The 11544-nt window shown below is 42.8% G+C and overlaps 2 protein-coding genes across 4 annotated transcripts in view; one reads left to right on the forward strand and one right to left on the reverse strand.

Annotated features, from left to right (window-relative positions):
* Positions 1-356, reverse strand: part of LOC101158822 (regulator of G protein signaling 9) — a 20145-nt gene extending 19789 nt beyond the window's left edge. For both annotated transcript variants that reach the window (XM_078937629.1, XM_078937632.1), the window contains exon 1: positions 217-356. The gene's annotated coding sequence lies outside the window, so the exon portion shown is untranslated. The remainder of the gene's footprint in view (positions 1-216) is intronic.
* Positions 298-11544, forward strand: part of LOC101175626 (guanine nucleotide-binding protein subunit alpha-13-like) — a 13861-nt gene continuing 2614 nt past the window's right edge. The window contains exons 1-5 of one of the 2 annotated variants that reach the window (XM_023949492.2): positions 298-568; positions 1429-1655; positions 9034-9084; positions 10281-10481; positions 11400-11544. The exon at positions 11400-11544 is cut by the window's right edge and continues 2614 nt beyond it. In XM_023949492.2, coding sequence (XP_023805260.1) covers positions 298-568; positions 1429-1655; positions 9034-9084; positions 10281-10481; positions 11400-11544 — 895 coding nt within the window. The remainder of the gene's footprint in view (positions 569-1428; positions 1656-9033; positions 9085-10280; positions 10482-11399) is intronic. The other variant, XM_078937635.1, reaches the window with a different exon arrangement.

The raw sequence follows: 11544 nt of genomic DNA on the forward strand, positions 1-11544 counted from the left end.
GCTTAATTGCTTTAAAAATTACTCAATGTAAACCGCTGTGGTGAGTAATTTTCCAACTACAAGTGAAGTGGCATCACAGTGCAAAACCTAACTTTATGTATAAACAGTATCAATAAGGTAAATCCCTTTTCTATATATGAAACAGCTCAGCACTGACTTAGTTGTGATTTGTATAGGAGAGTACTGTAAAAAAAACGGTTATTCAGCAGCACTTACTGAGTTCAGGGAAGGGGCTTGGTCGAGTACGCGCGCCTCGTGAGCGAGCATCAAATAAGCATCGATGAAGTTTGTGCGAATATGGTGGACTCCCTGCCGACCCGTTGCCTACCCGTCTGCTCTTTTAATTGCGTCGAGTTAAAGAAGCAAACAAGAAAGTCTAAGGAAATCGACGAAAATCTCTCCCGGGAGAAAAAGTACGTCAAGCGGCTGGTAAAGATCCTGCTGCTCGGCGCTGGCGAGAGCGGCAAGTCGACTTTCCTCAAACAAATGCGAATCATCCACGGCGATGACTTCGACCAGCGAGCGCGACAGGAGTTCAAACCAACGATTTACAGCAATGTTATCAAAGGTAACCTCGGCGGCTACTTTGCACGTGATAAAGGGGATGGTATTGAGTTTATTTAGGCGCAGAAACTCCCCCCAAACCGTTCGAATGCTAGGGAAAAGTTTCTGGGTTTGTTGTACTTAGCTAGCGAGAGGACACATAAACACTCCGCATCTGCTGTCGGCACACCCAGCTGAACCGTCTGCCGGTTAAGGGTTTTTTTTCCCGTCTTTTTTTAACCAGAGCGAGAACTTGTTCCTGTTTGTCCACTAGAAACGACATGGTGAAACTAGAGCTAACAAAGTGTGAACTCAAGTCCCGCTTCGATGCTAATATGCTAGTTTCCTTTATTTTTAATCGTCATAATGTCGAAATTAGCTAATTTCAGCGAAATAGTCTATAGAGCATTTCACAATAACGTAAATGAACTTTTTACGACACTTTCCCTTCCATAAAACACATTTCTGTTTGGGGCACATCCACTAAATCAAGCAAAACCACTCTCAATCTCAATAGTTTGTCTTTGAAGCTTACAAAATGTCAATTTCCCAGTTTAAAGTTTAAATACACTTGAATTTATTTATTCTAACTCCACTTTAGCAGCAGTAAAAAGTGCTAAGACAATCAAGCCTATCTGAACATGTCTTATGTAACAGTCAAAGGGACACATTCACTTCTCATAGAATAGATCTTTTTTTTTTTTGCATTAATCTCTATTCACTGCTATTTTTATCTGTTAAAACATGTTAAGTTGTGGATCATTTACTTGTCAATGTTTGTCAAATACTTCAGTTCTAATCCTGTTTGAAGAGTCACCCTAAAAAAACAAAATTAATTTAAGGTTGATTTTGTTTTTTCTTTCTTTTTTTCTGCTTTCTCTCTAGGCATTCGTGTGCTGGTGGACGCCCGGGAGAAGCTGCACATCCCATGGGGGGACCCAAAGAACAGCACGCACGGGGACAAAGTGATGGCAATCAACACCCGGTCGGCCATGATGGCCAACGGCCAGCTGGAAACGGCCGACTTTGTGGAGTACCTGCCCGCCATCAGGGCCCTGTGGGCAGACTCCGGCATACAAAACGCCTACGACCGCCGCAGAGAGTTTCAGCTGGTATGTTGAAGGAACACGACTCTCAGATAATGATGCCCCAGTTTTTCATGCAGGGTGCACTGATAAGAACCTCAGTGCACCAATGTCCAAACCAAAACTCTTAAGGTAGCTAGGAAATGGTAGCAGAAGAGGAAAGTGAAACTGATTTTTTAGTTCACCTCTCTCTTGCCGCTCCACGCCTTAGCTCTGATTTTGCGTTTCTGACGTTCTCTTTGCAGTCAGACATGTGATGAAGTCAACTTCCTGTTTATACCTCTCTCTGCTCCCTTAGCCTCAACTGTCAGCCTGCACACTTCAGCACTGTGGCATTTCCCACAGAGCTGCAGCTGTGGTCAAAAGTGTGCCCCCATGTCCCCTGAGGGACCTTCCATTGCTCTATTTCTTTAGCAGTATGTATATATTTAAAATACTTTTAAATCTTTTTCTGCTCGTTTAGTTGTTACGTGGCTCTAAGTTGCTTTGAATAATGTGACTAGGGCAAGAAAATTACAATTTGTCCCCCACAAAGCCGGGCTGTTCTTGGCGAGGGGGGTTGTTGGTTTCTCAGCTGGTTAGCGTGAATTGGTTTTGCAGACAGAAAGGGGAAGAAGTGGGATCAGAGAAAGAATGTTGATCTGCTGTTAAACTGCTTTATGCTCACAAACGGAGCCCGGGCTCTCCAGCTCAGCATTATTTGCACACAAACAGTATTTCAGGTAAAAGAAAAAAAATCGTCTTATCCTCCTAATCTAGTGACTTTATGTCTGCTTCAAGAAATCATCTGAATATTAATAACTTTACGTTCAGAGCAGACATTTGACGCGCTTTTAGACGATGGTGTTCACACGGGACAGGGCTCCAGACTGCGACCAAATGGTCGCATTTTGCGACCAAAATTTGAGTGTGTGCGACTGAAATTTCCATCCAGTCGCACGTGTGCTACCAGTAAATTTGCCCCCCCCCACCCTCCGTATTTTTTATACATTAAACATGGAAGGGGCACGTCAATGATCAATGAAATAATCAATGAGACGCAAAGGCACCCTCGCGTTTCATTGAGTGATGCCTGTCTGTGAGGCGACCACTGCGTGTGAGAAGAATAGGGAAGGTCACTGTAAGTGGCTAAATGCGTGGAGGGGGAGGGGCCTAGAGAAAACCGAGCGCGCGTAAAAATCTGTGTGAAGGAAACGGAGACAAATATCATCACAACCTGATATGTGCGTCTGAGCTATGAGGAAGCGAACTTTTGATTCGTTCTTCCCACCTGCGGCTACTGTACCAGTGCCAGAGTGTACAGCAGGGGTCTCAAACTCCAAGCAAGTTTGGATTGACAGGTGATGTTGGAGCAAAAACAAAAATATACATCACACACCAGGGGCCTGTTTCAGAAAGGAGGTTATGTGCAAACTCTGAGTGTGTTAACAAACCCGTTTCTGAAAGAGAGGTAACTTATACTCGGAGTCAGTGTCCATGGTTACTTACGCTGTGAACCTAACCTGGTCGGGAGCAGGTTTTATTCTCTAAACTCAAGGTTTCTGCCGGTCCCCTCCCCTTTTTAAAGACGAAGCGGTATTTGTCGCTTTAACCTTCATTGCCCACATTTCCGTCACACAGAGATGGTCTAAGTGACAAGAATGGCTTGTTCTTTTTTGGAGGACCCAATAGACGAGGAGGCTGCATTAATTCATTTTTTTTTTTTTTTTTTTTTTTTTTTTTTTTTTTTTTTTTTTTTTTTTTTTTTTAACTTGTCCTGTCCAACAGCTGGGCAGACAGACGAGAGCTGAGGGCCTCTTGTGTTGGACATATTTTGCTTTAACAAGAGGGGTTATTAATCTTCTGACAAACCAAAGGTATGTCTGAATAAACCCCTTTTGTAATTGAGGCCAAACTTTATTAATTTCAATCATGTCTGAAAATCTTTGGTGTTGGACCGGACGGAAAAGGAAAGAGGGGAAGAAGAGAGAGGGACGCTAGAGAGAGGGGGGGGTAGGGGGTGATAATAGGAGGGGAAGGGGGATAAGACCATGAAGCAGCATACAGCAACAAGTTTACTGGTTGTTAATCATTATGGTAAGGTTCAAATGCAGTACAAAAAGGGCGGGGCCTGTCCACACACACACTCAAATGTTATAAACACACCTGCTAGCTGCAAAAATGTCCACCTGTCGACATGTACACAAAACAGATAGTGCTCACACGCATACTTATGCCTGATAACCAACTAGTGTGAAATATTTCAGTCATTCAGTCATGCAAGCTATTAGTGCAAAGGTGAGCTAACACCAGTGCTCAGGTGAGGTTTTATGTTCTTCTAAAATGGATGGTGGAACGTGAAAAGAAGGAGGGAGAGTGCCCAGCCATCCCCACCCCAAGACCCCCACCGCAGCAGCAGCGGCAGCCGGAATCCCCCCAACGCCACACGGGAACCGGCAGGGAACAACCGCCGCCCGGGCGACCAAGCCCGCCACCCAGGCCAGGGCCAGCAGGGCCGCCGCAAGGCCCCCAGAGCCAGAGGCCAGGGAAGCACGGAGGGAAAGAGAGCGCCGCCCCAGCCCAACCAGGAGAGCAGCCCCCCCGCCGCGCCGGGAGAACCCAACGCAGAGCCCCACCGGAGAAGGACGCCCACAGCCCCAAACGAGCACCCCACCACCACCCAGGAGTTCCGGGCATCCCCCCGCCCCAACCCCAGGTACGAGCCAGGACCCCCCAAGGGAGGCCCGCTCCGCACTCCAGGCAACCATCCGCCCGGCCCACGGTTGGTCCAGGGAGGAGCGAGGCAGGGGGCCCGCCGCCCCCGCCCAGGAGGGGGGAACCCCGGGGAAAAAAAGAGGGCCCACAAGGGGTGTTATAAATATGGCCCGACCAGGCTCGGCCACAGTTGGAAATTTGGCGGGGCCCAGCACTCAGGAGCAAGGACCAGACACCCCCGGCTCAGATGTAATGTGAACTCCCCCACCGCGCGGAGAGAGCACCGCCGGGCCCAGGAAGCCGGCTGCATTAATTCATAAAGAATTACATTTACGTCATGCAAGGATTTTGAGACCTAGACTCGATTTTCTTTGTCATTTCCCCATATGTTTTTGTTTGAGCGTTACCGTTTTTCGTTGCAGTCAATTACATATATACAATGAAAACAACATTAGATATGTATTGCTATGTAGATGTTTCATATGTCAAATATTGTCAACAAAGCCTCCATCCATGACATGCTCAGATTTGACCTGATTGAATTATGTTTTTATACTTCATTTTTAGCTGCTGCCATGTTCTTTTAATTCCTGCAGGATTGCATCTACATGAAAATAAAATCAGGGACATTGAATTAGATTAATGTAACAATTACTTTTTGGAAACACAATTTGCTAGCACTGCTTACTTTCTTAATCCCATATAAACCTATACCACTTGATCAATACAAGGGTAGACAAAAGTTCACTTTTAAAAACACAATTGCATGTATTAATATTAAACTGACCAACGTTTGCAAGAGGGGAAGGTTAACAAAAGTCCTCTAAACATTACTGACGTTAAATGCATTTCCCCCCCCAGATTGGTTCTGTACACTATGCAGCATTTCATGCAATTACACCAGGAATAACACTTCAAAAGTACACCTAAATATCGCCATTTTTATTTCACACCTTACGCTATTTAAAAAGTTATTACAGCCAATATTTTATAACAATGATTTAAATGCAAACTTACGCATTAACTTGAGCAGCTATGTTTTCCCACGCTAACTGTCTCTGTTTTGCAGATTCAGCGGTGTTGCTTTTCTTCCGGAATATGTGCTCATATTCACTGTAACTCTGCAGCAGCACGTCAAGTTCAGCTGGCAAAAAATATGCAGACCTCTTTTTTTTTTCACGGTTGCCATGGTGACTCGTAATATCTGCGCTCCATTGATAATGGCTTCTTTTAGTCGCGGTGCGCACACTTAACTCCGAATCAGTCCACTCAGAATTGATTGACCTAACTCCGATCTAGGGTTGGGCGATGTCCCCTAATTTGGCCGTTGACGATGTTTGCTGTCAACCATCAGGATGGACGATGACATCGTCGGGGGGGGGGGTATTTTTAAATTTCTCGTTCTTATATAACTGCTATTCGTTATTTTGCTTTTTTCATTTTATTTCCCAACTAATGGTTAATCCGCGATGATCCAGTATAAACTGAGGGAAGTGACTTTAACAGAAAAAGTAACAAGCAAAATAGAAAAGAAGTGGTCCGCTCCCGCACTTAACTAGCGAAGTGGACCGGCGGAGGGCGGATTTACAGCTTTATGTTTGATGGGAAGGGGGGGGGGGTACATGAGCGGTATGTGTGGGAGATTTAAGACTGCGATTCGTCCCGCAGCTCTAGGGGTACAAGCTATCAAACTCAGAACCGGGTCTAAACGTGTGTCTGAGCACAGTTCGGATCGTCAGCAGACACAGAGGTTTGAGCTTCAAAGCAGAAATGTCGCTCAGTCCTTAGAAAACATTCAATCAATCACGTGGATTTGTGTTTCCAGTCGTGTCCCGACTAAATAAAGGCTGATGTTATTCACAGGATGCAGCGCCACCCAAAGCTAATGTTGTTAGCCCGTGTTAGCATACTGCTAATCCTGGCTACGTTCAGAAAAAGCACTGACCACACGGATTAAAATTCAAATGATGAGCGAACAGGTGTTTCATAATAACCGTAACATTATTAAAAGCACGTTTAGAAGATCGTCTCGTATTTTACCGAGCTGACATGTCAATGTATATAGCTGCTCGCCGCTGTTATCGTTTTGTATTGAATTGTTACCTTCAATAAAGTTTGGAAAAAAAGCCGCTCGGCGGAAGTTGTATCCTCTTCCGGTTTTCAAACTGCGCATGTGCGAATTTTGCTCGTGTGCGAATGATTTATTCCGACCGAAATTGTGACCTTAGTGAACGTTTTTATATTCTGAAAACATTTTTCTGGGCCCATCTACACGGTTGGATTCTAATCCGACCATTGATCCCATCAAGATATTTTGTACATGTAACCGCGGCTTATGATGTCTCCGCGAAACGTGGCGGGGGCGTGGCATCACGATGGTGGTCTCTCCATCGGGATGTCAGTCACCCATCACGATGGACGATGATATCGTCCATCGGCACAACCCTACTCCGATCAGCTTCTCTGAAACAGAACACTCAGAGTTGTTAATCTCTCAATTGACCAACTCAGAGTTCAAGTTTAACCTCAGAGTGGGTTGAACCTCCTTTCTGAAACAGGCCCCAGGTGATCTGTGCAGCGTTGCGTCCACCTGGGTGATCTCGAATTATTGTGCATCTTGGCTGCACCTATTTGGTGTCACCAAGATGAATTTCCATCCCCCAATGTTTACATACATTTAAGTATTGTTTGAAACTGTGAAATGACCGAAAGGTTACTACGGTAATCACTTTGTTTCTAAAAACTTTTTTTTATTCTAAATGTATGGTATTTTGTTTCCTATTTGTACTGTCATGACAGCGATGGTGCTGTCAGTTTACCTGTTGTTGCATCTTCAAAAGTGCAGCATAAAATGTGACACTGACTTTGAAACAGCACATTGTAATTTCTGCATCTATTATTAAAGTATTTATTAGTAATACAGTGGAAATTAGTAGATCTGGTTAGAATGTTGATTTACGGTATGCGCCCCTAAATTTTCTGGTTGTGCCCCTAAAATTTTCAGTTGGGGGCCACAGTGCTCCTAGTGAAAAAAGTTAGTCTGGAGCCCTGCGGGACAAGCAGGGAAGGGCTTCTTCTTCTTTTCCTTTTGCCACTGTCTATTAGCGCATGTCCACCACCTACAGTTGGAAGAGTCTTGGTGTGAAATGTCGAAGCAGCCAAATCTTGTTCCAGGATTTCTTCTTTCCCAGCTCTATTCCGATATATGAAAGAGTAGGTGTCACAAAGGGCAATTATTCGTTTCTGCTTCATTATCAATTTTCAAATGGTTGGAACTTCCTTTAATTAAAAGGGACGTCGTCCACAGTTTTGCACATTTCTTTTGCACATCTCTTTACCTGCACTGTTTTGTAAATAGCTTTTTAAATTATACCACATTTTCCGTGTTCTTGTTTTTTATTTTTATTTTATTTTATATTATTCTTAGTCTTTTTTTTCCCCCTGTCAGTTGTTATGGTAATGAACAAATTTCCCACGTGTGGGATCAATAAAGTATTTCTGATTCTTATTCTGATGCTTTTTATCCAATTACCTGCAGACACAGAGATCGTGTTGTTATTCAAAGCTATCATCCCACTCCTTTTCAGATTTGCCGTTTGTGGCAAACAAGCGTAAATAATTGCTTTGAATTGGATTATTTTAAGAGATGACACCTGACATTCCCAGTACTGCATAAAAAGGAAATTAAACCTACACTCAAAAACATATGTGCAGGTTTGGGAAGAATTTACTGAAAAAATGTTGTTTAACTTATGTAATTTATTCAGCAATTTAGACTTCGATGAAAAGTTTTGTTTTATTTTTATTTCTTTAGTAGTACAGTACAGCCGCAAAGGGCCGTATGAAAACAAGCTGCAACGTCCTACGTGCAATTGTCACACTACCTTGGTTACATAATGTATTTCAGTTTTGAGTTTTTACGTTTTTCTCAGAAGCCACCGTCATGGCTCATAATGAGCAGGAAGAAACTCTCTTGCTCTTCTGGTTTCCCTTCTGCTTTTTTTTGGTGTGAATATTATTTTTGGATGCTATTAAAACCACCAGCCTTCGTCCAATTTAACCTGCTTAACTCTGGCCAGAACTGAAATCAGCTCAACGGTGGATGGTGGTTTGTCTTTCTCCAGCCTGAGCGGAGCAGGACACCTTCCTGCTCCTCCCTTGTGTAACTTAAGTCGTTCACACATGCCGTCACGTGTTTTTCAGGTCAGGTTAGATTTTTTTTTTAAAAGAAATCTAAAGGTGGGAGCAGAAGCTTAGATTTGGAGGAACTGGCTGCTACATGCTGCTTGTAGAAAAAAATTAAAGGAATGCTTCTCTGTCCTGGCAGCCCCGTGTCTGGACTTGCACTGACTGTACAAAAGCCGATGGAAAAGGTAAGAGAAAACTCCTGCTCTTCCCCACACACGCGCACAGCCACACTTTCTATGCAAATGACCCCAACAACAACACGTGTCCACTGCAGCGCCAGTTATTTGCATCCTGCTTCAAATTGGCTCCCACTGTTTTGAAATGGAACACCCGATTACTCGTGTTTTGGTACCAATTTTCCCTCATGGCGCCTGGTCCACCGCCAACAAGCGTCTTCTTCTGGATGTCGTAACAACTGGCGGCGAGGACAGGAAACACACAAACGGCATTGTTAGCCATAAAATGAGAGAAGGTTGTAAATCAGGAAGAATTTAACCAGAATTCCTCCTCTGTCTCGTTACAGGGGGAGGCGGTGAAGTATTTCTTGGATAATCTGGATAAGCTGAGCGAGCCGGTAAGTTGTTTCTGCATGTGCTCCTTGTTACCGGATTTTTACCCGTGTAAGTTAGGAATGGCAACATGTCGAGGCAATCGCGTGTTGGCCGACATGCAAGGAAGACACGATGCAGAGATTTTGTCTGAAGAACCAATGAACCAATCAGAAAATAATAGGTTGTGGCAGAAAAACTTTGTTTCATTTATAGGTGGAAAAAAAGGAGAAACAAAAATATTGAATAGATAAATAAAAAGCAATTTAGAAAGTTGAAAAATCTACATACATGTTTCATCCGTTCTTTATCTGCTGTTACGGTTGTTTTTCTTTTATTGATATTTAATTTTTTGATTCTTCCACATTTTTATCTCATTCTTGCATTTTTGTCACAGAACTGTTCGGAATTTCATTATGACGATAAATACATTCTATTCTGTTCCATTAAAAAATGTTATGACAGAATTAAGATGGTAATAACTTTTTTAATGGCAGCTATTTGAACTGCCATGAAAACAATGTTTTGTCTCATAAACCCAAATTAAACATCTTTTAAAGTTATATTTAAGACTTGGGACAAATAAGATATAGATTTTTATTAATTTATTAAAACATCTAGTTTTTTATTCTCAAACATAATTTCTTTATTAATTTTTTTAGAATGCAAAACCACACCATTACGCACTTTTTTCATACATTTTTTTTTTTTTTTTTTTTTTTCATTTTTTAGGAAACTGAGAGCCTGTTAGCATAAAGAATAGCAACCTGTGAGTTTTTTTTTTATTTTGGCTAAATACAGCATCATCATAATTAAAGGACCACTGGGAACGCTTCGAAAAGGCCTCAAAAGATGATCGAGTGGGACCTTAATGCAGTTTTTTTACCCTCAAACGATGTGGTTATTTTTTTTTATTGTTAGGTATCAAAAATGAACTGAACTAAACCAATGCTTCAATCGGCATAAAAGCTCGGATTTTATATTTACATTTTTTTTGGTAGTCAGTTTTCAGTAAAACAATGTTTTCTGCTACAGAGCAGTAGTTGTTTTTTTTTAAAAACACATGTATCTTAATTCTTTAAACAGAGGATTAGTGTTTGTAGATGGACTGCAGCGTTCGTGTTTTCACTCCAGTCAGGAAACAATCCGTGTTTTCCAAGAATCTCTCATTTGTTGGCAGAGCCGTTTCTCTTTGGTTATCGATTTTGTGTCTTTTCTGCAGGATTATCTTCCCAGTCAGCAGGACATCCTGCTGGCCCGTAAACCCACCAAAGGCATTCACGAGTACGACTTTGTGATCAAGAACGTTCCCTTCAAGATGGTGGACGTGGGGGGACAGCGGTTCGTGCGCAGGCGCTGGGTCGAGTGTTTCGACTCGGTCACCTCCATCCTCTTCCTCTTATCTTCCTCTGAATATGATCAGGTAAAAACCAGCCACTGCTCTGCTTCCCAGATGATGATGTTGAGCTTTTCCTCTTGAGTTACAGACGTGCACACTCTTAATGTTTATAGAACAATGTTTTTCAACCAGTGTGCCGCGTCACACTACTGTGCCATGGGAGATGGTCGGGTGTGCCGTGGCAAATTACCCATTCATTGATCTAAAAACATTTTCCATCTCCAGGATACCAGCTCTGTGTTCATCCAAACAGGCCCTGATAAAACACTGAGAAGTTAGGAAAATGAAAGATCATAAAATACTTTTTTCATTGTGTTTATTTGATTCCATTAAAGACAATATGATAAGAATGACGGTACCGCGATTTAGTCGCAGCTTCAGCTCCGTTTTCGGAGAAGTCCCGCCCCTTCAACTGTCTCTGCCAATCACTCTTGGAAGCTTAATCCTACGTCACCAGCCTGACCAATCAGAAGTGGTTAAAGTCTTCATTTACTTGTTCCGAATCTGCTCATAAAGTCTCTCAGCTCAGCTAAAGCTTGTGTTTAGCGGTGTAGCTCTCCAAAGAATCCGGTGTCAGACCGTGGAACAAGCGAACAAAACAATGAAGCTCAGAAAGTGTCTGCCATGGGCTGCAGTTTTGCACTACATCTCCCATGATACATTGGGTTAAAGTGACAGCGTCTCAGTGTACAATGAGTCTTCCTTTATTAACAGCCAAACATCCCAGACTTTTGGTCCATGTCAGCAAAGCACTCACAATAAAATAATAGTTCATAAAATAGCAGTTCATATCAGGCAGATTTGTTAAACAGCTGGACCGAACCGAATTATACCAAAACGAGCCCTATGAAGTTCTGAACCGAACCCAATTGCCTGAATTGCCCAGAGTGGTGTGAATCTAACTTTACAATTGTGTTTTGTTTTATCTTGTTTTTTGTCCAGGTCCTGATGGAGGACAGGCAGACCAACCGGCTCTGTGAATCACTGAACATTTTTGAGACCATCGTCAACAACCGCGTCTTCGCCGACATCTCCATCATCCTCTTCCTCAACAAGACAGATCTGCTAGAAGAGAAGGTGAAAACCG

The sequence above is a fragment of the Oryzias latipes genome, chromosome 19 (genome assembly GCF_053564925.1).
Source record: "Oryzias latipes strain Hd-rR chromosome 19, Olatipes_Hd-rR_3.1".
In the NCBI taxonomy this organism is placed as follows: domain Eukaryota; kingdom Metazoa; phylum Chordata; class Actinopteri; order Beloniformes; family Adrianichthyidae; genus Oryzias; species Oryzias latipes.